The sequence below is a fragment of the Hibiscus syriacus genome, unplaced genomic scaffold (assembly GCF_006381635.1).
Source record: "Hibiscus syriacus cultivar Baekdansim isolate YM2019G1 unplaced genomic scaffold, ASM638163v2 tig00110710_pilon, whole genome shotgun sequence".
NCBI classification, from domain to species: Eukaryota; Viridiplantae; Streptophyta; class Magnoliopsida; order Malvales; family Malvaceae; genus Hibiscus; species Hibiscus syriacus.
This window is the reverse complement of record NW_024062832.1, coordinates 267,073-291,255: the sequence shown is the minus strand read 5'-3', so window position 1 is coordinate 291,255 and position 24,183 is coordinate 267,073. Positions and strand designations below refer to the sequence as shown.

The 24,183-nt window shown below is 34.3% G+C and overlaps 1 protein-coding gene and 1 pseudogene across 1 annotated transcript; both read left to right on the top strand.

The window, feature by feature from the left end:
- The first annotated feature begins 8,196 nt into the window (after positions 1-8,196).
- On the top strand, positions 8,197-17,549 carry LOC120138839 (annotated as a pseudogene).
- A 2,198-nt stretch (positions 17,550-19,747) lies between these two features.
- On the top strand, positions 19,748-23,289 carry LOC120138837 (probable nucleolar protein 5-1). The gene is made up of 9 exons (XM_039154238.1): positions 19,748-19,771; positions 20,003-20,108; positions 20,645-20,686; positions 20,776-20,955; positions 21,047-21,211; positions 21,715-21,915; positions 22,087-22,584; positions 22,676-22,807; positions 22,899-23,289. Exons 2-9 carry the CDS (start codon positions 20,031-20,033, stop codon positions 23,286-23,288), a joined length of 1,686 nt encoding a protein of 561 aa, XP_039010169.1. The 5' UTR covers positions 19,748-19,771; positions 20,003-20,030; the 3' UTR covers position 23,289.
- The last annotated feature ends 894 nt before the right edge of the window (positions 23,290-24,183 follow it).

The window sequence follows — 24,183 nt, the reverse complement described above, 5'->3', positions numbered from 1 at the left end:
TGAAAACGGAGGTGATTGCGTGTGGTATGTAAGACAAAACGGTCTTTGTACGCCAACTTATGGTGTTTGTCACTCTTGGAACAAATAGGGGTTGGTTAATCACTCTCAAAATCTACAATAAACACTTGTATTAATTAGGCAAGTGAAAACTCAACTGCTGGTGTTACATGCCTACTGTGTTTTACCTTTAATTAATGCATCATGACATAAACACATAAATCGATAGAAGAACGGACGGAAAATTTTATATTTAAAGGACGAACTTTTGAACTTTTAGTAAGAGGTGATTACCCCAAGCCACCCCTTCTATCCATTCCTGCATCCTCCTTTCATGATAATCATTTTCATCTTTTTTTAAATTAGTTCGTTACCAGTAGCATAACACATTTACTAATAGGTTTCTCTACTAATTTATGTTGGAAAATAAAAAGAATTTTATTCGGAGAATTATCTTATTTTTTAAGATTCAAGTCGACAGGTCAACGAATTAGATCAACCGAATCAAATATCTTTAAACACCCCTAATTGTAGTAGGTTGATGTACGTAGGACAGATTTTTTTCTTTTGTGAATAGTGTCTCATATTAATTACAACCATCTTCACAAACATACAAATGCATATAATTATGACGCATTGACAAATTGACATTGACATAACTCAATCGCTACCAATCTTTGGTGTTTGAGGGCGTCTATTAATATTCAACTGAATGTCTGAAATTGTGATAGATCAATAAGATATCAATATAAATATGTACAATCCAACTAAAATTAAAATTTTACGTATAATTACACCAAGTCATGATATGCATAACAATTACATAATAAATTATTTAATCAATTTTTACCGAATTTACAATTTTCTATTAATTATAGAGGTATTACATTTTTAAAGCAAACACTTAGATTTGAACCCACACTAAGTATTACATTTTTAAATTTTAAGACAAACGACTGAATTCACTACCTTTTATTTAATGGATATACTACATAAATGATCACTATTGTTTAAGTAAAAAAAAATTCTCCACTAAAGTTTAAAAAGTAACAAATTGATCTTTGAAGTTATTGATTTGTAACAATTTGATCACTCAACGTTAACATCCATTAATGTAGGTAACAAAAAGTCTATCTGGCCCATTAACGGCTTACCTGACAACTTCTTTGTCTGTTTTTTTTTCATCACGCTCTCTCTTCCTTAACTTCCCATCTCAAGTATTTCTCTTTCGTTTCTCTACCACCGTCTCAACCTTCTATGCCCCATCTCAACATTAGTGACCAATTTGTTACTTTTAAAACTTCAGTAGGGAAAATGAAAATTTACTTAAATATTAGTGACCATTTATGTAGTTTACTTTTATTTAATTACAATGAATCAAATGTAGCCTAAATTCAACTTAATTAAATAAATCTTAATGGTTCCAATTTACCATAAATTGCAAGGCGTTAAAGAATGAGAGCAACCCGTTTCAGTTCAGAAAATCATTTATAAGGTTGTATGGTATTTTGGTGAGCATTAAGACGAGCAAACATGAATCCATTGGCGATCAGGGTGGTGTGGTTGCTTTCTGTAATGCTGGTTTTTTGCTGTGGGCATAGATGATTTCTTTTATAGGACTGTGCGAGTAACAATATATAACGATTTGGAAGACAGGAAGGATCTGACCATCCATTGCAAATCCAAGGACGATGACCTCGGCGTCCATGTTCTTTCTTACAAGGAATCATATGATTTCCAATTTGAACCACACTTGTTCGGTCGGACCTTGTATTTTTGCCGCTTGACATGGAACGGAAAATCGCATTGGTTCGACGTTTATTGGAAATATAGGGATTTTGGTTGGACTTGCTATGAAAGTAATGGTAATTGCTTGTGGTATGTAAGAAAAGACGGTCCTTGTACGAAACTTCTTGATACTTGTTACCCTTGGAACAAATAGGGGTTGCTTAATTACTCTCGGAATCTACAATAAACACTTATATTAAGTGAAAACTCAATTGCTAGTTTGTATGTCAACTGTGTTTTACCTTTAACTAATGCATGCATGACCATATAAACATATAAATCGTTAGAAGGACAAACTTTTAAAATTTTAGGAAGGGACGACTTCCCCAAGCCACCACTTTGATCCATCTCTGTATCGTCCCTTCACGAGAATCGTTTCATCTTTCTTTTTTGGTATAATGTCAAAAATAACCCTCGATGTTTACCAAATGGTCAGTTTGGTCCTGATATTTTTTGGGAGCATTTTGGGTCCCCCAACATGTCACTTTGGGACAAAAAGCCCCCTCTATAGATGAAAAGCAATAGTTAAATCACTATTAACGCTCTAAAATAGAACCCTTATTTAACTTGAAATGAAACATTGAGGGTTAAAATGTCTCAGAAAAAAAAAGAATAAGGGACAAATTTTTATTCTATCAGTTAGGAGCTTTTTGCCTTAAAAAGAAATGTTGGGGCCAAAATGCTCCGAAAAATAATAGGAGGCAAAATCACCATTTTGGTAAACGTTGAGGGCTAATTTTGATATTATGCATATTTTCAATTGATTTTTCATCATTATAACACCTTTTCTAATAGTTTTATACTAATTTATGTTGGAAAATAAAAAGAATTCAACTTTTTAAAACGTAATAGATCAAAAGTGCAGAAAACTATTTGAACACGGACGCTTACACGAGTCCGAGCAAAAATGACACAAATAGCATCCCACACACCTATGTGGCATGGAAGATGTGACCACCTTTCTTGTTGGCATGGAAGTTTTCTTCAAGGAAGCTAAGCCATTGTATTTTGCACTCTCTATGGCCTGTCCAGTCGTGGCTTTGAACCGGCAACTCCTTTGTTGAGTGTCGTAAAAGTGATCGGAAACCATTATCCGAAAAGCTAAGGGATTCAAAACCTGGGACCTGCATTGAACTTCTGGTTCCTGGTCTCTCTTTCGGTTTCACTTTGCCTTTCTCGACTAGCCACGGTAGAGGTCCTGAACCGAGGGAGAGGTCAATGAGTACTTTCGGACCGACACCTATACGAATTTTATATAAGAGTTACAAAGTTTTCAACATAACATCAAGCTATAAAGCCTTTCTAATCCTATCCCAATGCTAATTATTTTCCATGGATGTTGAAGAAAAAAGACCAATACTAATTCACAAAATCATATCCTAAATATATTTGCTCGATTGGATTTTGAACCAAAGATGGAAGCTACCACTCCGTACATGATTGTTGTAGAAACCAAGGCAAAACAATGAAACAAACATGCACCCAATGACGACCACACACGCAAAAGATGCACCCAATAATCTCACATTCAATTCTAAGTATTCCAAAGTCCACCATTTACAATACCATAAGTCATCAAAACTTATAGGATAAACTACACCATATACCACTGAACTTTAGGCATCGTATCGTTTATACCTTTGAACTATTTAACTTTCAATTTTGCCAATTAAAGAATTAATCTTTGATTTTCGTTTCATTTATACAGCTGGGTTGTTAAATCGTTAATAGCCATATCAAAATGGCGTCGTTTTGGTGAGGTGTCTACGTTGACAGCCATGAGTCACGTCATCGCGCCATTAACGATTTAACGGTTCAGTGGTATAATTGAAAAAAAATCAAAGTTCAATGATATAGTTGACAAAATTAAAGATTCAACGGTATAAACGATACAATGCCTAAAGTTCGGTGGAATCTAATGTAGTTTAGCGAAACTTATATTATCACAATATAGATAAACAGAACCTCAAAATATTCTAAAAGCAAACTTTTTAGTATTTAATCAATTTCACCAACATTGAACCTCACATCACATCTATGCCCCCGTCTAGTAGGTGTGTGCAAAAAGATCTGATCCGATCAGGTCATCCGATCTAAAAATTTGGATATTCAAATTATTTTCAGATAATTCGGATCAGATCCGGTGAGTAAAGTCCAAAAATTTTAAGATTAAAATATATATATTTAAAATTTAAGACAAAATAAAATATATTTTTAAGTTAAAATAAGAATAAAATGTATTTTTAAGTTCATATAAGAATAAAATATAAAAATTTAAATAAAAATAATAATAAATTAAATTAAATAAGTTAAGATAAAAATGAAATTTTTTAAGTTAAGATGCGAATTTAAGTTAAAGTATATGAAATAGTACAAATTTAAGTTAAGTATTTATATACTAAAATACTATATATATATATATATATATACCATATTATTTTACATTAAGTAATTTTCTTGGCTCAATAGTTGGGCATATGCTTGGTTACCCAAACAACGTACGTTCAATTCTCTTGTTCCCGTTGTTCTGATAGCGATCAAAATAAAAGAGTTTACCTAATTTTTTAACCAAAACCCATAATTGAAAACTGAAAAAAAATCATTAGGATTTTGAATTTTTCTTAATTTAATAATTTATTTGATATTTTATTTAAGGAACATTTAAAAATGAATAAAAATTCATCAGTGCAACAAAGCTAATACATCAAGGGTCTGGTTCAAAGACCCACTTAATTTTCTCCTCGTTCCAAAGATTCTGGTCCTGCAACATGAACTTTTTGCAAAGAACGAGTGTTTCAATATTATCAATGTATGGCACCAAGAAAGACACCATCGCGGCCCCACCCCCATCGATTCCCATGCATTTGTGTATTACTCTTAAATCTTAATACCAGCACGCCAAATAAAAACCCGAGCCTAGGACATGCGTCGCACGATGGATACAAATCCGTGCAGAGGAGCTTCTTTCCCCGAGCCTAGCGCGGAAGATATCCCCCGAGGGGTAGTATTTTTGCCTGAAGAACTCTAGCTAGCAACGAACTCGGTTCTTCGATGAGCTTCCACACTTGTTTTACAATCAAAACCATGTTGAAACGATTAAATCACGGAAGCCTAGCCCCCCAACTCGCTTTGGTCTACATAGTTTTTCCATTCGAACAACGACCATCCACGCTCATCACTTTTCCCTGACCACCAAACATGTCGAGTTACACCTACCATTTCATTAAGCAGGGAATCGGGTAAGATGTAGCATGACATAGCATATTGTGGCAAAGTTTGTGCGACCGACTTGATAAAGACCTATCTTCCACCATACAGAAGAAGCTTATTAGTCCAACCCATCACTCGCGCGACCACCTTATCTCGCAAATAACCAATAGCTGTCATTTATTTTTACCAATATGAAGTGGAAGCCCCAAACTAGGCGGTGACGATGGTGTTGTACATTAGTAGGACTGAAGAAAATCATAAATTTATCAAAATTTACCATTTGACCTAAAGATTGCTCGTACACATGGAGAACGTTCTTAATGCACTGCGCTTTAATATAAATGGTAATATTGGTAAGGGAGCAAAATGAACTAAGTGAAATTCGTAAAGTTTCTAAAGAAATGACTAAATGAAAAGAAATTTTAAGGACCGAATTGCAAAAGAAGTAAAAGTGGAATATTTGAATGTTAAATATCCCAACTGTATTTTCACCTGATTAATTATCTTTTTTTTAATAACAATGAATCAAATGTAACCTAAATTGGAATTTAACATACGATATAAAAGATTAATTGCTTAATTAAATAAAATATTAATGGTTCAAAGTTACCATAAATTGCAAGGAGTTACAAGAATGAGAGCAGCCCGTTTCACTTGAAAATTTCAGTTATACGGTTGTATGGTATTTTGTTGAGCATTAAGAGGAGCAAGCATGAATCCATGTGCGATCTGGTGGGTGTGATTGCTGTCTATAACGCTGGTTTGGCTGCGAGCATAGAGGCTGCGGACAAAAAGGCTTTCTGGGATAGAAGCGTGCGAGTAATAAATATAACCATTTGGATGACAGGAAGGATCTGACCATCCATTGCAAATCCAAGGACGACGATCTCAGCGTCCATGTTCTTTCTTACAAGGAATCCTACGATTTCCAATTCAAACCGCACTTGTTCAAGAGTACCTTGTTCTTCTGCTACATGACAAGGAGTGGAAATTCGCAGTGGTTCGACATTTACAGGAAAGATAGGGATATGGGTAGGGATTGGGGTTGGGGTTGCTTTGAAAGTGATAATTGCGTGCGGAATGTAAGACAACGGTCCTTGTACGGAAACTTTTGATGTTTGTTACCGTTGGAACTAATAGGGTTGCTAAATCACTCCCAAGATCTACAATAAATACTTGTGTCACGCCTTTGGAACTTCAACGCCTAGATTAGTCACTTTTTCTGTGATTGCAACTAAGTCAACCTGAAAATAATCAAAGCAAAGATGCTTAGATTCCTCAAATGAAAAAGTGAGTAAAAATGAGGAGGAGGTAGCTCTATTTATAGTGGAAGCTCCCCTTAATGAACGGTTAAGATTTAAGTACATTGACGGCCTAGATCGAATACAATCTCTTAAATCCCCTCAATCAAGGGATTGTATTTACAAGATCTTCTCTTAACTAAGGAGCGAGGCAACAAAACGCCTAGGATTCTCCTGCTATAAACGTGCAAGGCTCTTTATATTCATGGAATGGGTCAGTCTTCATGGGTCTAGGAAGGCCCAAAACGCCACTTAAGTAATCTTGAGCTACTTCTCTTGTGCTGATCTCGGTTGTTGGTTCGTGGTCCGTGACACTTGTATTAACTGGTATCGGCAGCTGAAAACTCAACTACTGCTTTGCATGTCTACTATGTTTTACCTTTAGGTAATGCATAAAGACACGAACACTTAATGTCGGTGCTAGACTCTTTTAATTAATGCAGGTCTTGAGTAATCGTTCACTTCCTCCACGATCAACCATCCATAGTTTGCTTACTTTCGGTTTAACATCTAGAGTATCTCCACGCCGAGAAATGACGAAATTAAACGGATAACGTAATTGTCAAACCAAATTAACCCATCAAGAAAATTTAACATTGAACTCAACTAGGAACCCACCAGTGTGACCTGCTGGATGCGTCGTTCACATTGGTCCACCACGTCGATCGAGCCCGCCTGCCCTTTGTGTTACCACCGTCTAGCTTTTGCAAAATAAAAATTAGCATAAGTTCCCTAGTCAAATACAGTAAGGTACACAAGTATACACTTTCTCAATCCCAATAACACTTCTCCACCGGTGCATCTTAACATACAAGCTACCAAACAAAACATAGGATAAACTACACGCTTAGAGCTTATATCATTTTTGTTCTATTTTGGTCATTAAATATTTTTTTAAATTATACCTAATGTTTAATTTTGGTTTCATTTTTGTCATCCGTCATTGAAAGATTAACGGTGATGCTGACGTGTCATCATAATATAATACCACATTGTCATTGAAAAAAAAATATCACGTCAACAGTTCTGTTAATTTTTTAACTGTAGGTGACCAAAATAAAATCAAAACTAAACGTTAGGTATGATTTTGAAAAAAAAAATAGTTGGGTGACCAAAGTAGAACAAAAGTGATAGTTGGATACTAAACATGTAGTTTACCCCAGTGGCGGATCTAGAAATATTTTTTTAGGATGAGCACACATATGTTAACAACATAAAATTTTTAAACGGGATGGAAACAAATAAAATTTTAGGGAGGGCATCATTAGTAAAATAAGTAATTAATCGAAGAAAATTCATATTTCTGGGTGGGCACGTGATTCCGCCACTGGTTTACCCTAAAACATATAATTCAAAAATATAAGAAATGGGTAAACTACACATGTGATCCCATATGTTTTTGATCCATCCTATTCCGATCAACGATTCGAAAAAAGAAAGAGTAATTTTGGTTCTTGCATATGTAACGCTCAAACTCGAAACCTCAAAAAATAATAATGATTTTGTAACCATTAAGAGCGCTCAATTTGTGATGTGTTTGATATTATTTGATTAATGTAGATTTGCCTACTTTAATAAATTAAATTACAAAAAAAATACTAGTATTTAATAATTAACTAATAAATCAATTTATTTCCTTAAGTCATTTATGTTCCCACTTCTAATTTAAACGACGTCGTGGATCCAGGGTTTTTTTTAACTAGACCAATAAGCCTCTATCATCCCTCAACTTTTCCGTTTTCACTTTCCTGTTCAGTATTTTCCTGAGAGAGTTTTTATTTATCGATTTTATTAATCACCATTTCTTCCCCAATTATTTAAATCTCTTCATTATCTTCCCTTAGCGAAGAAAATAAAAAGTTGAAACAAATATATTAATATAATTTACAGGGTTTGATTTCATCGCTTTTTCAACAATTCATTCCTATCGCTGTTCGATTCTTCTTGGAAGATTGTCCCGGTAAGTCCAAAGTCTCTCCCCACTTCGTTTCTCATCGATAATTTGTTTTAATTTATTGAGTTTTTATTTGGCGAAATTTTGGATATAATTTTTTTTTGCGGCAAATGTTTTGAATATGTATAATTTTTTTATTGTTTTTGTTATTGATTGTCTAGTTTGGTAATATTGGACGGTTATGGTTTGCATTTTCGGTGAGCTCGTCCATTTTTCAGCAATTATGACCTTTAATGAATATGAATGAGAAATATGTTTTAATTGCGATGGATGCGGTTGTAGTCATTTTTAAAATGTTAATTTGGATTTAATTGAGAGTTTTGTGTTTTGATTGTATTTTTTTCTGTTGAATCATGTGTAAGGATTTCTATTATATATTTTTAAAATACTAATTATCTGTTCAAGATAGATGGGTTTGATCTGTTTTGGCTTTGGTGCATATCATTTGTTTTATCCTTTTCTTAAGTTATATTTAGTTGCAGAATGTAGATTACTTTTAATATAGTGTGGTGATATTAAAGTGTATAGAAGCAATGAGAAATAGTAGTGGTAAAGTTATCAAATTTCACTCGACTGGTTATGTAGGGGTTACTGCAATGCTCCGAGTGGACAGTGCAGGGAACAATAACAATTCTAACCGCCCACGTAAAGAAAAGAGGCTGACATATGTATTGAATGACACTGCTGACACAAAGGTGATGTTGTTTATGTCGTTGTTGTTATTTTTTTCCTTCTTTAATTCTTTCATTGCTTTCCCACTTCATTTTTCCTCTTTCAAGTTTATGAGTCATCTTCCTTCATATGTATTTGTCAATCATGTGTAGTTTTCATGTTCAGATGTTATTAGGAATCTAATTTATCTGTGTTTTTCATTCTAATGTGCCACATTTTAGATTATTAGTGTTTTGCCTTTACTTATCCTTTTATGCAATCATATTTTAGTTAAAATATAAATTGTAGAAGCTTGTATTTGGTTTTATTTTATTTTTTCTTATGTGGGGGATTTCTAGTTGATGAACAATTCACAGAATAACCATTTGAACATATTTGCATTTGTGCTTGTATCCTTGTGTAGATTTGTAATACCATGCTATATATATATTAATTAGGTTCGTTGAGACTGCTTGTTATATATTTGCTAAGTTGATAAACTTGGCACATCTGAAATCTACTTTGGTTGGAACTTCTTAATTTCCTTCTCCAAGGTAATGTTGTGCTAATTTCATTGTTGAATGCTATTTATCCTTTAGGAGTTTTGCTATACTGAACTAAAATGGAAATGATGGCTTGCGTTAATTCATTCTATTATCCACACATTCATCATTAATTTAAGACCATGTTTGCAATCAAATTTGATTATGCTGCTAATCCTTTTCTTTATACTATAAAAAATTGTCATGATCTTGAACTTTAGTAGAGAGTTTTATAATTTAATTTTAGGTATAGGCATTAGGCATTGATGTTTCTCTGTTGTTTTGCAGCATTGTGCTGGCATAAATTGTTTGGCTGTGCACAAGTCATCTGCCTCTGATGGGTCTGACTATCTTTTCACTGGAAGCCGCGATGGCACACTTAAGAAATGGGCACTTGGTGAAAACACTGCCACATGCTCTGCTACATTTGAGTCTCATGTTGATTGGGTAACTTTTTGCTGTTCATGATAATCTACTATTAGCTAATTAGCCTGACCTTCATACTTTAGCCAATATTTTTTATTGCTAATTTGTGGTTTGGAGGGGTGGACTTTTAATTTATTTTCTAATTTGGTCCACTAGAATGACATTATCCCTGATGTGATATCAAATTTGAATCGTTGCTTATTAACCAACCAAGCAACCAGCTCACCAGAAGCAAAATCTAGAGCAAGTATTGTACTTTGCAATTCAATTACATCAGTTTTCAATTTGAATGTTTAGAGCCCTTTATCTGCTTTTTTTTTTGGTCCAGTTTGTGGAACTCGCCATTGAAATACATATAAAATATGTGATATATGTAACCGTGTAAGTTATGATTGAGAACAATGTTATTTCCTTGTTTTGCAGGTAAATGATACTGTTATTGCTGGTGACAGTACACTTGTTTCCTGCTCGTCAGACACAACATTGAAGGTTTCTTTTTAATTAACGTGTTATCAGTGTTGTATTGACTATGCCAGTTAAGTATTGACATTTTCTCTCTCGTTGAGAAACACCAGACATGGAATTGCTCATCTGATGGAACATGCACCAGGACATTTCGTCAACACTCTGACTATGTTACATGTCTAGCCGCTGCTGATAAAAATGTAATTTCTGTCAGAATTATCAATTGATTTTATTTGCTGAAGGCATTAAAGGTCATGCAGTGCAATATTTCAATTTAGCTTTCATGTTTAGTTTGGCAGCATAATTATACTTCAAGTTATGGTGTTTATTACTATGGAATTCACTTTCTGATTCTTTTTATTGTTGTACATTTTAGGCCAATATAGTTACCTCTGGGGGTCTTGGTGGTGAGGTTTTTGTGTGGGATATTGAAGCTGCAGTTACTACAACATCTAAGTCCAATGATGTAGTGGGCAATGATTGTTCCAATGGTATCAATGGTTCGACAAATTCATTTCAAGTGTCAAATTTACGAACAATTAGCTCGAGTAACAGCATTAAACACACACATCTCAGTGTCATGGATACGTCCCTATTGCTGCCAAAGGCCATAAAGAGTCGGTTTATGCATTGGCAATGAATGATAGTGGATCCCTTCTTGTCTCTGGTGGAACTGAGAAGGTAGTTTTTGCTTCTTGATTAAATTTTTATGATAATGACATTTTTCTCCCCGAACGACTTCTTGCTAGAGATGACCTTATCTTTACCTCTGTTGGTCATTTGATTTATTTAACAAATTTTCAGTAGCTATTTTTTGTTTCCTGACTCATTTTCTTATAGGTTGTGCGAGTTTGCGATCCAAGAACTGGTTCAAAGAATATGAAATTAAGAGGGCACACAGATAACATTAGGGCTTTGCTTCTGGATTCTACCGGCAGGTTAGTACAATGAGTTCTACTTAATAATCTTTAGATCTTAGTGAAAAATAATATCAGCTTGATGTTAGGTGTAGGCATTATTGTTATGGAGCTTTAATAACCATTATTACATGCATATGTTAAACCTGATTCTTCTCTCTTGCAACCGCTGAATGCAACTTTGGCTATGAAATATATAGGTTGGTTGATTGCTGATGGGTTCTTCCCTTGATTGACTGCTATTGGATTTTGTTTTTTGATTTTATTTTTCACTGTGGCTATTTTGTGAGTGAAGTTTTTGACAGAAATTTTATTTCAGATATTGTTTGTCAGGGTCCTCTGATTCTATGATCAGGTACATGATCTGTGCGTACATTTTTCTGTTGCATTACCAGAAGCTATTTTCAACCATAAAGAATTTTAGACCTTTCTTTTAAATGCTCTTAATTTTATTTTGCAGGCTATGGGATCTCGGTCAGCAACATTGTGTGCATTCATACGCTGTGCACACAGATTCTGTTTGGGCACTTGCAAGCACCCCAACATTTAGTCATGTTTATAGTGGTGGTAGAGATCTTTCTGTAAGTACATATTCATACAAAACAATTTATTCAGCTTACTTATCAGTTTTGCAATGTTTTGATGTAAAATTGAACAAGATATTTCATGCTGATCTAGGACAATGAAGTATTGGAAATTATTGAACGTGAATTGATTTAATAAAGAATTTTGAGAGCAATCCTGGGTTGCGCTGCTACTTTACCAGTACTTGTGAATAGTAAAGTAAGGGTTACTGATTTAATTTTATGATGAATTTATAAGGGTGGGATTGGGGTATGTTGGAAGTATTCAAACTTTATTTGAAGTGGAAGCCAAAGTCGGAAATTAGAGGTTAAGGAAGAAGAATAGGTGATTTAGGCTTCACACCTATTATTCCTTAATCTTTGCACCGGGACAAGGATTGGCACTACAGTTACTTAGGATTTGGTAAAGCTGTCGTCTAGTACTTGCGATAGGTCATGCTCGTTCATTGAGTTCTAGTAACAATATTCCCAAAGGTCATGGGGTCCAAGGGTAGGGAACTTCCTAAACTGACTTCAGCAACCCATGACCAACGAATAGAAATCTAATAACAGACAACAAACCTAAGTAAACATGATTTCTAGTGTAATATCCTTCAAATTCCAGTAGGTTTTGAAACAACCATTTTACGTTTGGCATATTAAAATGAAGGAAAAAGAGAATAAAACTCTTCAACTTTAATTCAATGTAACTTAATGTCAAGTCTTGATCATTTCTATTCTAGCACAAATAGCCTTTTGAATGATTCTCGCATCAAATAAAGTCCATATTTTTCGTAATTTATGTAATCTTCACAAATCTTAACATCCTTTTCTGTTACTTCTAATTTTTTGTTTTAACTCTCAGCTTGTGTTTACTTTTGTGCATAAATTAGTTATATTTGACAGACTTGACAACAAGAGAGAGTCTTTTGCTTTGCACAAAGGAACAACCAATTTTGCAGTTGGCATTATATGATGATAATATATGGGTTGCAACTACAGATTCTTCAGTTTCTAGGTGGCCTGCCGAAGGACAAAATCCTCGGAATGTATTCCAAAGAGGTGGTTCATTCTTGGCTGGAAACTTGTCTTATTCTAGGGCAAGAGTTTCGTTAGAAGGGTCTACCCCAGTAAGTATCATGTGTGAGTGCACTCGTGTGTGTGTGTGTGTGTGTGTATTCATGTTTGTAATTTTTATGCTTACAGAAATTCACCTTTTTATAATGAGAATTTTTCTCGTTAATCCTCGCTTCCACTTTATTAGTTTGTGGAAAGTATTATTAATACATAAAATCTGCACCATGTGGCAGTTCTTTTCTTTGTATGCTTGAATTGTGGTGAATTTGGTGCTGCTCTTCAGGTTGTTAATGGTTTTCTTCCCTTTTGTTCCTTGCTCACCCAGGGAACAAATATTAGAATTTCCTTTTATAAGTAATGACATGCTTTGTTATGGATATCTATTTGTGAAGTTTGGCTGCGTCTGAAATCTGTTTAACATTTCTCTTGTATGCCCTTCCCTTCACTGATGTGCTGATGCTGTTGGTTATTCAAAGGGCCCTGTTTATAAAGAACCAAACTTTACCATTGCTGGAACTCCAGCAATTGTTCAGCATGAAGTTTTAAATAATAGAAGGCATGTATTGACAAAGGTAAAAGTGGTAATTCTTTTATTTGTTGGTTTACATTCCAAAGGTTGTCTTGGGAAATTGCTTTTTGAACATTTATGATATTTATGCTTATTTAACAGGATGCTGCTGGTTCAGTAAAGCTCTGGGAGATAACCAAGGGGGTCGTGATTGAGGACTATGGACAGGTGAATGAGAATCTCTCGCCACTTTTTCTTTTTCTCCTCCTTGATAAAAGTGGTTTGCACTTTGCTTTCTATGAACAGTTTAACAATAGACACTTGTGTATTCATGGTTTGCACTAAGAGTGGGAAATGGAGAATCCATCTCTTTTTGGAATGATGTATGGGCTGATGAGTGCTCTCTCAAATTTCTTTTCCCTAGAATCTTTGTGCTCTCTACTAATAAAGAGGGGAAGATTGCAGAGTTTGGTAGTTTTGAACCGAGCGGTTGGGTGTGGAATGTTCAGACTAGAAGGAGTTTAAGTGATTGGGAATTGGTTCAATGGATGGATCTGATGTCTAAACTTAAGGATATTCAACTTTCAGAGTTGGTGGAAGATTTTCTATCGTGGGCTGCAAGTGGAGATGGTATGTTTTCGACAAAATCATGCAGAAGCTCTCTTGGCCCTGTGTTGGGGAGTAATACTTTGTGGTCAAAAGGGGTTTGGCTGGGATTTGCTCCACCTCGGGTGGAAGCATTCCTCTGGCAGCTTGCTCATCAGAAAGTAGCAGTCAAAGCTGAGTTGGTTAAGAGAGGTTTACCACTAGGAGCCGACATTCTTTGTCCTTTATGTAAGGATAAGGAGGAAATGATGCAGCATTTATTTATTTCTTGCGATGTTGTTTGGGAATTATGGAATAAATTAGCTAGTTTCTGGGATGTATCGTTGGTTTTACCCCAAGACCCTCCTATTCTTATTTCCTGGGGTGAGTTGAGGGTGAACTCAACAATTTGGAAGTTTATTCAGTGAGTCATCTTTTGGTCAATTTGGAAAGTTAGGAATGCTATGGTATTTGAAGGTTATCCTCTTGACAGATTGTCTTTGTTCTTCATTGTTAGATTCAGGCTTTCTAAATGGTTCCTAGCCAAATTCCCTAAGATTACCATTCATGAGGATGTGCTGATGGGTAATCCATCTCTGGCAGATGGAGTTACACCTTTTAAAGACAAAGTTTGTGATGTATTTAGGTGGATTCCCCCCGGCTGATTTCCTTAAATTGAATGTCGATGGAGCTGTCAGACTAGATGGTTCGGGTGGAGGAATTGGAGGTATATTAAGAGATTGGAATGGTTGCACCCTTTTGACTTTTTCAGAGAATGTTGGCGTAGGAACTCATCCACTTGCTGAATTAAAGGCTATTAAAAGAGGCATTGAAATTTTTTTATCATCTAGTTGGGAATCTAGTGGTAGGTTGATCGTTGAGAGTGATTGTTCATCTGCAGTGGAGTGGATTCAGTCCCCGGTTTTGGCTCCTGTTATCTTCTCTCATCTAGTTTATCAGATTTCGACTCTTATTACTGGCAAGGTTCATTTAGTGAGGTTGATTCCAAGGACGTGCAATGGGGAGGCGGACAGTTTAGCAAAGAAAGGGATAGGTTGATTGTAAGGTTTATAATGTGGTTTTTATGGTCCAGTGAGTAGTTTGTTCTGCCAGGAGGAGTGGTTAAGTTTTATGTAATGTATTTTAGTGTGATTGTTAAATCTTATGTATTTGTTCTTCATTAATAAAAGTTCTAAGGCACTCTTTTCCTCCTTCCGCTGATTAAGGAGCTTAATTTCAAGCTCCATTAATCAAGAGGGAGGTTTCTAACGAGGCCTTCCATTCTTATCAAAAAAAAAAATTTATCCATTCTTATATTTGATGTCCAGGTTTCATTTGACGAGAAAAAGGAAGAGCTGTTTGAGATGGTGCAGTAACTATTTATTTGATTTATGCTTGGTGATTATGATATATCTTCTTTATGGAATTTACTTTGGATCTTTGCTTAAAACCACTCTAGGTAAGCATTCCAGCATGGTTCACCGTGGATACCCGACTTGGAAGCTTGTCTGTTCATTTAGAGACACCTCAATGCTTTACTGCAGAGATGTATTCTGCAGATCTGAACATAAGTGGAAAGCCCGAGGATGATAAGGTAATATATATATTGTGTCAATATTAAGAAACTGATATCTATGACAAATCTTTGTGCATCTGTTGTTGTCTTTGGCAGGTTAATCTAGCTCGTGAAGTCCTGAAAGGTCTGTTGGCCAATTGGCTGTCCAAAAGAAAGCAAAGTCATGGCTCCCAGGCTTCAGCTAATGGAGACATTTTGTCAGGAAAAGATGCAGCAGCACGAAGTGCTGCTCATTCAAGAATTGAGGTAGATGGAAATGCTGAAAATGACTCCATGGTCTATCCTCCTTTCGAGTTTTCTACTGTTTCCCCTCCCTCAATTATTACTGAGGGTTCCCAAGGAGGTCCTAGGAGAATGAAAATTACTGAATTGGATGCAACTGAGGACGAGAAGGACTTTCCTTCATGGGTTTTGGATTGCGTATTAAATAATCGGTTACCACCACGAGAAAACACCAAGTAACTTCTTTGACCTCATTAAACTTTGGTTAATTAACTTAGGAAATAAGTTTGTTAGGAACTTAATTGAATAGCCGTTCAAGTACAGTAATTTGCCATGCTTTTTGTTTTATTGTTCCTTTTTCCATCATCATCATTTAATCCTGTTCTCCATCTCTTGTGATGAAGTTTTATTTTTTATTTTTGCAGGTGCAGCTTCTATCTTCATCCATGTGAAGGTTCAGCTGTTCAGATATTGACACAAGGAAAGTTAAGTGCACCTCGCATATTGAGAATGCATAAGGTATGCTTTGGTAGTACTTGCAAAAGGAAACTTCTTTTGCATGGCATGCGTTTGTACAGAGTAGCATATGTTGTTAGCCGCACGTTTAGAACTCTTGGATTAATAGTTTATCATCTATTTATATATTGTTGCATGGACACTTGAGAGGAAAAAGAGCAATGTTGTATTTTAGGATACAAATACATTGGTAGAACCTTCGACTTAGCTGTTGCAAATACAAGCTAGGAACAAATACAAGATGCCTTTGTGTGTTGTCTAATTTCTCTTCGTTTTTTGTTTCAAATTTTGGTATGAGATGGTGTATTGGAAGATGATTCATGTTGTAAATTTTTTTAGGGCACCAACTTGATTTTAATGTAGAACTGGTGGTTATAGGTTGTTTTTGTATATAAATGTTTTATTGGTTTTCTGGTTATTTAGGTCGTTAATTATGTCATAGAAAAACTGGTGCTTGACAAACCAATTGATAGTGTAAGTACTGATGGACTTGGAGGACAATCGCAGTCTGGATCGAAGCCTTGGCAAAAGCTTCGGCCCTCTATTGAGATTTTATGCAATAATCAGGCAAGTAAAATAGTTTTAGAATAGTGTTCAAGTTCAATCATTATATTCTGGTCAGTTAGACTGCTAAAGAATCTTTCTATGCGGTTTTAGGCGGCGGTTTAGCTCAGGTTCAATCATGCTATATGACCAGTAAGTCATTGATTTGCTGCTATATCATGCAGGTATTATCACCATACATGAGCTTAGCTACTGTGCGAGCTTACATATGGAAGAAACCCAATGACTTGGTACTTAATTATAGAGTGATTCAAAGCAGGTGATTATTTCGACTTCTGGGACCAGGTGAGTGACAACTTATTCTTGTTTTATGTTCTGTGTTTCTTTTAAAAGAATGATGCATAAAGTTCATTCGCAGGGGAATATTATTTCTTATGATAAATGCAGCTGCAGGTTGGCCTTCCGATGAAAATCTCGAGCTTTTGCAAAGTGTCGGGATTCATATTCATCGGAGGTTGCCTATTATGAGCAGAAGTGTCTGCGAGATCATTGTATATATGGGAAGATGATTGGTTTTCGATCCGGAGCATTCTCTAGTCTTTCCCAAGAGGGTTGTGGGTAATGTTAGACATGCATGCCTTCGCCGTTCATCAGAAAGGAAGCCGTAGAACGGACATGCAAGTGGCGCTACGGTCTATAACTCCGGGGGACATTCGACCGGAAGAAAACCAGGTACTTTCTGAGAAATATGATGTGGGAAGCACTGTATATGGGTACATTACAAATGGTCATCAAAACCAATGTTACGAAGTTGAATATTTTTGTTCATCTTATTATCCCTGGACCGGTCGATTGAAAGTGCTTCAACTCTCCCTTTCTCATTACAAACGGGGAATGCAATGAATTGATTTTTTAAATGATTATTATGGTTTTAAAATTTTCAAAAATATAAAAAAAATAGTTTATAATAATCCATTAATAATATTTCATATATGAAATATTTTGTTAGGAGAAATTTGTTATCAATATTTTTTAACACGCGGATTTAAAATTATTATGAAATAATAATTTAATAACTTGTTTTGACAAGAAAATAATATATATATACTTAAAAGTAAAAAAAAAATATTTTAAGTTTTATCAGTTTATGTTTAATAATCGATTTGAACATTAATACAAAGTTAATAAATAATAATACATGTATGTGTACTAATTTAAAAATTAATTAAAATTAAATAACTTTGGATAAAAATAAAATTTCACCCTAAAAGTGATTTTCTACTGCAAAAGTTTGAAATTTGAGTTTTTGAGATTAGGTTAAAAATCAATTTTTTAATAATGATTTTAAATCAATTTTTGGGATAAAAAATTAAATTTTCATTATTGGAAGCATTCCCAAACTGCCATAAATTAAAAGTTGCAATAAATTTGTGTTGTATTTTAGTCTATCAAACATGTTTTTTTCCTTCTAAAATTAGATTTATTTATTAAATATTCATGTTCAGCAATAGTTTTTTCGATCAAATTATCATTTTTTTACTATTCTTAAGCATAAAATTAGTCTTAATTTTCTTCCGTTATAATTATCGGTATTAGACTCATTAATTGACTAATGTCAGATACTACAAAGATTAATTATGTGACGATCCTTTTAACTCAATTTATTCTATTTATAATATTAAGAATGAAGCTCTAAATAATATTTAAGAAATCCTCCCATTAATCCTACATTTTTTAATCTTTCTATTTTTATAATTTTATTGTCTAAATAATTGGTATATACTATTTTGGTCAAAATATTAACAGTTTTTTCTTCATAAAAACATAATTGTGAATACAATATTCATGTATTTTTAAGAATAAAAAATTATATCAATTTTTTAATCGAAATAAGTAATGGTTTAACTATTCGGAATAGTTATTGACACAAAAGTAAAATAAATTTATATTAAATTAAAATATAAAGATTAAGTTTTAAAATTAAACACAGTAAAAAGATTAAAATAAAATTTGATTTATTTTTTCATAATTGTTCATTCATTTGAATTACTCATATTGATCCCGTTCATAGACGGTAAAGATCTACTCAAATATTTCACGTTATGAACCATCAAAAAGCCAAAATTTGGGGTAAAGTATACAAATGGTCCCTGGACTACAGGGTGATACTTTGTTTAGTCTTTTGATTATTGAAAGTTATAAAATTGTCATTCAACTGTAGAACGTTGTTTTGTTGAGTCACCAACTATTAAAAGTTACGAAATGGTCACCCGACTATTTAGTATGTTTTAAATTCGACCTTTTCCGTTAAAAAAATGAAAACAGTCTGAGGTGAATGTTAACTTATTGACCGAGATATAATGATAATATTATTAATTTCTATTAGGTTTTTTTTATTAATCTATGGTGTTTACAAGCGGTAGTATATGTTCTAAAGACTCTCAATTAGTTGACAATGCTCGCTCAAATACCCTACAATCGTTGGTGCTCAAACCTAGGACCTCCAAGAATAACAACCATTTCTTTAATAACTGAGGGCGCTTTGTTCGTGTCAATTTCTATTAATTTTATATGATTTTTATTGTTATAAAAATATCTTAATATTTAAATATTATGTCAATTTCAACACAATTTATACATTACACAAGCGTCAATGGTTTTAAAGATTAATGTTATTATTAAATCAATCAAAATCATATAAGAATAATTAAAAACATTAAAATAAATATTAATTTTCTCTAATAATTCACTTTCGAAATTGATATAATTAATTTACTTTTTTATGAAGGTCAAGTTGTCAAATTTTAAAATTAAGAAGGACCTAATAGATCTTTCTACCAAACCATTTTTTTAAGAAAAATGGGAAAACCCTACTGCAAAAATCGTAACATCCGTTGAGCAATATAAGCGGTGGCATAAAACCCTAAACCCTTCCTTCTATCCTCCATAACGCAGCAGTCCAGAAAGAGAGTCAGGTAAACGAAATTTAGGGTTTTCTTTAACAGGCTTCCATTTCCCTCACTGTTCATTAGCTTGTTTCTTTGATTTTGCTTTGCTATACTTTGTGGTTGGTGGTGGGTTTTATTTACTGTAACTTCAACACAAATGGGATCCTTTATAAACGCCTAATTTTGATTCTTTATCATGTTTGGGGAAGTTTGATTATGTTGTTAATTAAGTTTATTGCGATGACGATGTTTTTAGGTCTTTTTTGGAGAATATTGAGAAATGCTTGTGTTGTTCGAGACTCCTGCGGGCTTTGCCCTTTTCAAAGTATTGGATGAAGGAAAGCTAAATAAAGTTGAGGTATATCTTGTGATCTTTAGGAGGAAATCAATATATATATATATATATGTGTGTGTGTGTGTGTCTGTAAGTGTGTCTTATATCAGAAACAAGTACCTGAAGTATACTATCTTTTTTGTTTAAATACCTAAATTAGCTCGAACCAAGCGACCACGATGATAGAGGAATTATTGTTATTCCTTAAGGTCTTTGTACTCGCTCCAAACTAATAAAAAAAAGTGATAAATTTTTTAGAAATTGGATGAAAAATATTGAATGTGTTAGGTACTTATTTTGACAAAAATAGTTTAGGAACCTATTTTGACCAAAATGATAACTTTAGTTACTTTGACTAAAAAATACTTTAGGTACTCAGATGAAAAAGATGATATACTTTAGGTACTTATTTTTTATATAAACCAATATATATATATATAATGTCGTTATGAGATGTGGAAAAGTGCCTTGATTGAATGAAATTAAATGGTTTTATTTTTTAGTTTATGTGACTTTTCAATTTGGAGTTTAGATTGATGTTTGTAGTTTTGTTGTTGTAGGACTTGTCAAAGGAATTCTTGGCTACAGATTCAGCAAGAAAGGTTATCTTTTTTTTAACGATTTTTGAGCACATTTTTATTATGGATCTTCTTTAACTATGAGCTGACCGATATTTAAACAACATTATTAGGTTGTCTCATTGCAAGCCTTTTCCAAGTTTGAAAACACAGCAGAAGCTTTGGAAGCAGCGACAAAACTACTTGAAAGCACACCTAGTAAAGGTCTTCGTAAATTCTTGCGAGCACATTGTGATGGTGAAACGCTGGGAGTGGCTGATTCAAAGCTTGGAAATGCAATTAAGGAAAAACTGGTCTGTTATTCTCTTTATATGTGGATTCTATGGTGATATTCTGCTTTTCCATTCGGTTGAAATCTTATTTAGTGGAAATACTTGTCTGCAGAAAATTGATTGTGTTCACAATAATGCTGTTATGGAGTTGCTTAGAGGTGTGAGAACTCAGTTGTCAGAACTCATATCGGGTTTAGGTGCACAAGACTTGGCTCCGATGAGTCTCGGTTTGTCTCATAGCCTCTCTAGATACAAGCTGAAGTTCAGTGCCGATAAGGTACTTAATTGTTATGATTACTTCTTGTGAACTTTATTGAGCATTATCTATTTCCTTTTGAATGGAAGGGTTTATATTAAACAATTCCAACGACAAAATTATATAATAAGTTGGTTTAATTTAATGAGATAGAATTTCAGTTTACAGTCTAGTAGATCATTGCATTTGTTTGATTTGACATTAATGACATGTTGATCACTGAATGAAAGCATTAAAAAAATTGTAAAATGAGTTGACCATTTTCGTAGAGCTAGTCCTTCGATGCTTAAAAAAGGAATTTACCGTTCACATTTCTTTAAAAAAGCTAATCTCTACTACACCAGTTTCGTCTCTCTCTTATTTCGACTTTGGGAGAAGCATTAACATGGGTAGGTGGTGTCTGAATAAAAGGTGGAATTTGTGAGCTATCTGATATCTGTGCTGTTCTAAAGAACTTTCATATTGTTAAGAGCTGTAGTTCATCGGGACTATTGTGATGGTATACTATCCCTGTATTGTTTTAGGTTGATACAATGATTGTTCAAGCCATTGGTTTGCTTGATGATCTTGATAAAGAGCTCAACACATATGCAATGAGGGTTCGTGAATGGTATGGTTGGCATTTTCCCGAGCTAACTAAGATTGTACAAGATAATATCCTTTATGCAAAGGCGGTGAAGCTAATGGGAGACCGTGCTAATGCTGCAAAGCTTGACTTCTCAGAGGTAAGACTCTCAATCTTCTATTCATAAAGCTAATACCTTGAGCTTTATCACCAAGTGTTCCAATAAGTCAATATGAAGTTTATCATCGTCTTGCAAAATTTTGTACACGAAGTACTTGAAGGAAACTTTTTTCTTCAATTTTAAAGATTTTTCGTGCTTGAATTTTCGTAGATATTACTGGAAGAGGTTGAGACTGAAGTGAAGGAGGCAGCAGTTATATCCATGGGAACTGAAATTAATGACCTTGATCTTATTAACATCAAAGAACTATGCGATCAGGTTCTAAATCTTTCTGAATACAGAGCTCAGCTCTATGATTATTTGAAGAGCAGGATGAACACCGTTGCACCAAACTTGACTGCTCTTGTCGGTGAACTTGTTGGTGCTCGCCTCATCGCTCACGGTGGCAGCTTATTGAATCTTGCAAAACAGCCTGGAAGTACTGTTCAGATTCTTGGTGCTGAAAAGGCTCTCTTTAGAGCTCTTAAGACGAAACATTCAACCCCAAAATACGGGCTGATCTACCATGCATCCTTGGTTGGTCAGGCAGCACCAAAGCACAAGGGAAAGATTTCCAGGTCTCTTGCTGCAAAGGCTGCATTGGCAATTCGATGCGATGCTCTTGGAGATGACCAAGATAACTCTATGGGACTTGAGAACCGAGCCAAGGTAAACCATAAACGTGTGTTTGGCTTATTCATCCCATCACCCTGCCAAAAAAATAAGTGTAAGGTATTTTCTCATACTCTATATTTTGTAGCTTGAGGCAAGATTAAGGGCACTTGAAGGCAAAGAATTGGGACGTTCTGCCGGGTCTGCTAAAGGCAAGCCGAAGATAGAAGTCTATGATAAGGACAGGAAGAAGGGAGCTGGATTAATAACTCCTGCTAAGGTTTGTGCAATCTGATTTCATCATTTGTTATATTTAGTGTGTTTAGTCCTTTAAATGGTGTTACTGATACTCTCTTTTTTTCACTATACAGACCTACAATCCTGCAGCAGATTCACTTATCGGGCAACTAACAGACTCTGATGCTCTTGATGAGCAAGACACTGTCCCGAAGAAGAAGAAAAAGGTCGATGCCGAACCTTCTCCGGAAGAGGAAGCAGTGGAGGTGCCTGCCGGCGAAGAGAAGAAAGAGAAGAAAAAGAAGAAGAAATCTGGTCAGGAGGCAAGTGGAAATGAACCCGAAAGTGAAGAACCTGCTGCACCAAAGGAAAAGGAAAAGAAGAAAAAGAAGAAACGTCAAGTCGAGGACGATGACGAGAATGTTGAAGTAGGAGAGAGGAAAAAGAAGAAGAGAAAGCATGCTGAACAAGAACCCGAAGTGCAGACCAAGAAAGAGAAGAAGAAGAAGAAGAAAAGTGATTGAGGGGGAAAACAAGAAAGAACTGGTGATTGGCTGCCAAACAAGTTTTGGGAAATAGAGGGCTTTAGGTAGGCAGTTGTGCTTGTAAAATGTGGTATTTGTTTGAGCTGCTATTTATATGGTAGAGCAAACCTAATTTTGTGATTGCAAGGAAATATCAGAACTTTCTTTTCTTATGCAATGTCTTAACTAGTTACTCTTCATGTCAAGGATAAGAATTTAAATTGTGGTTGTGTTTTCGGTTGTGTTTATCGCGATTACAAATATAACGAACGCTATTATGGGTATTATAGTCATACAATAACGGTTTTGGATGGCATCATTACTGCTACATAACTACCGCTATGGTTCAAGCAGTTGAATTTAGCTGTACTCCTTCTAACTAACAACTAATTATCATTAGTTGGTATTTCATTTTCAGTGAGAATATCAGCAAGATGAATAACTAAACTTAGAAGCTAATGAAATGGATTATGGTAAGCATTGGATCTTCTGACCTATTCTTCTCCTTTCGTGTCCAACAATCCATTTAATTACAAAATTAAGACTGAAATAATATATATATATATATATATATATATATATATGTATGTATATACCCTTTATAAATTGTCATAGGAAAAAGCAAAAAAGAGAAAGTAATATCATCGTGGGACTAAGTACTTTTTAGCTTTGTATTATCTTCTTTAGAAAACAAGGAAAATAAAATAAAAAGGGTAATTACTGTTTTGATTTGAATCCAGCCTTTCTTTTAATATATAAATGATTTATTATTTGAAACAATCTCATCAAAAAAAATATTTTACAAACAGTTTTAAAATTATGAAAAATGTAAAGTAAAACCTTTATAAATTAATAATGTCGGGATCAAGTAATTTTATTAATTTAAAGAGATATT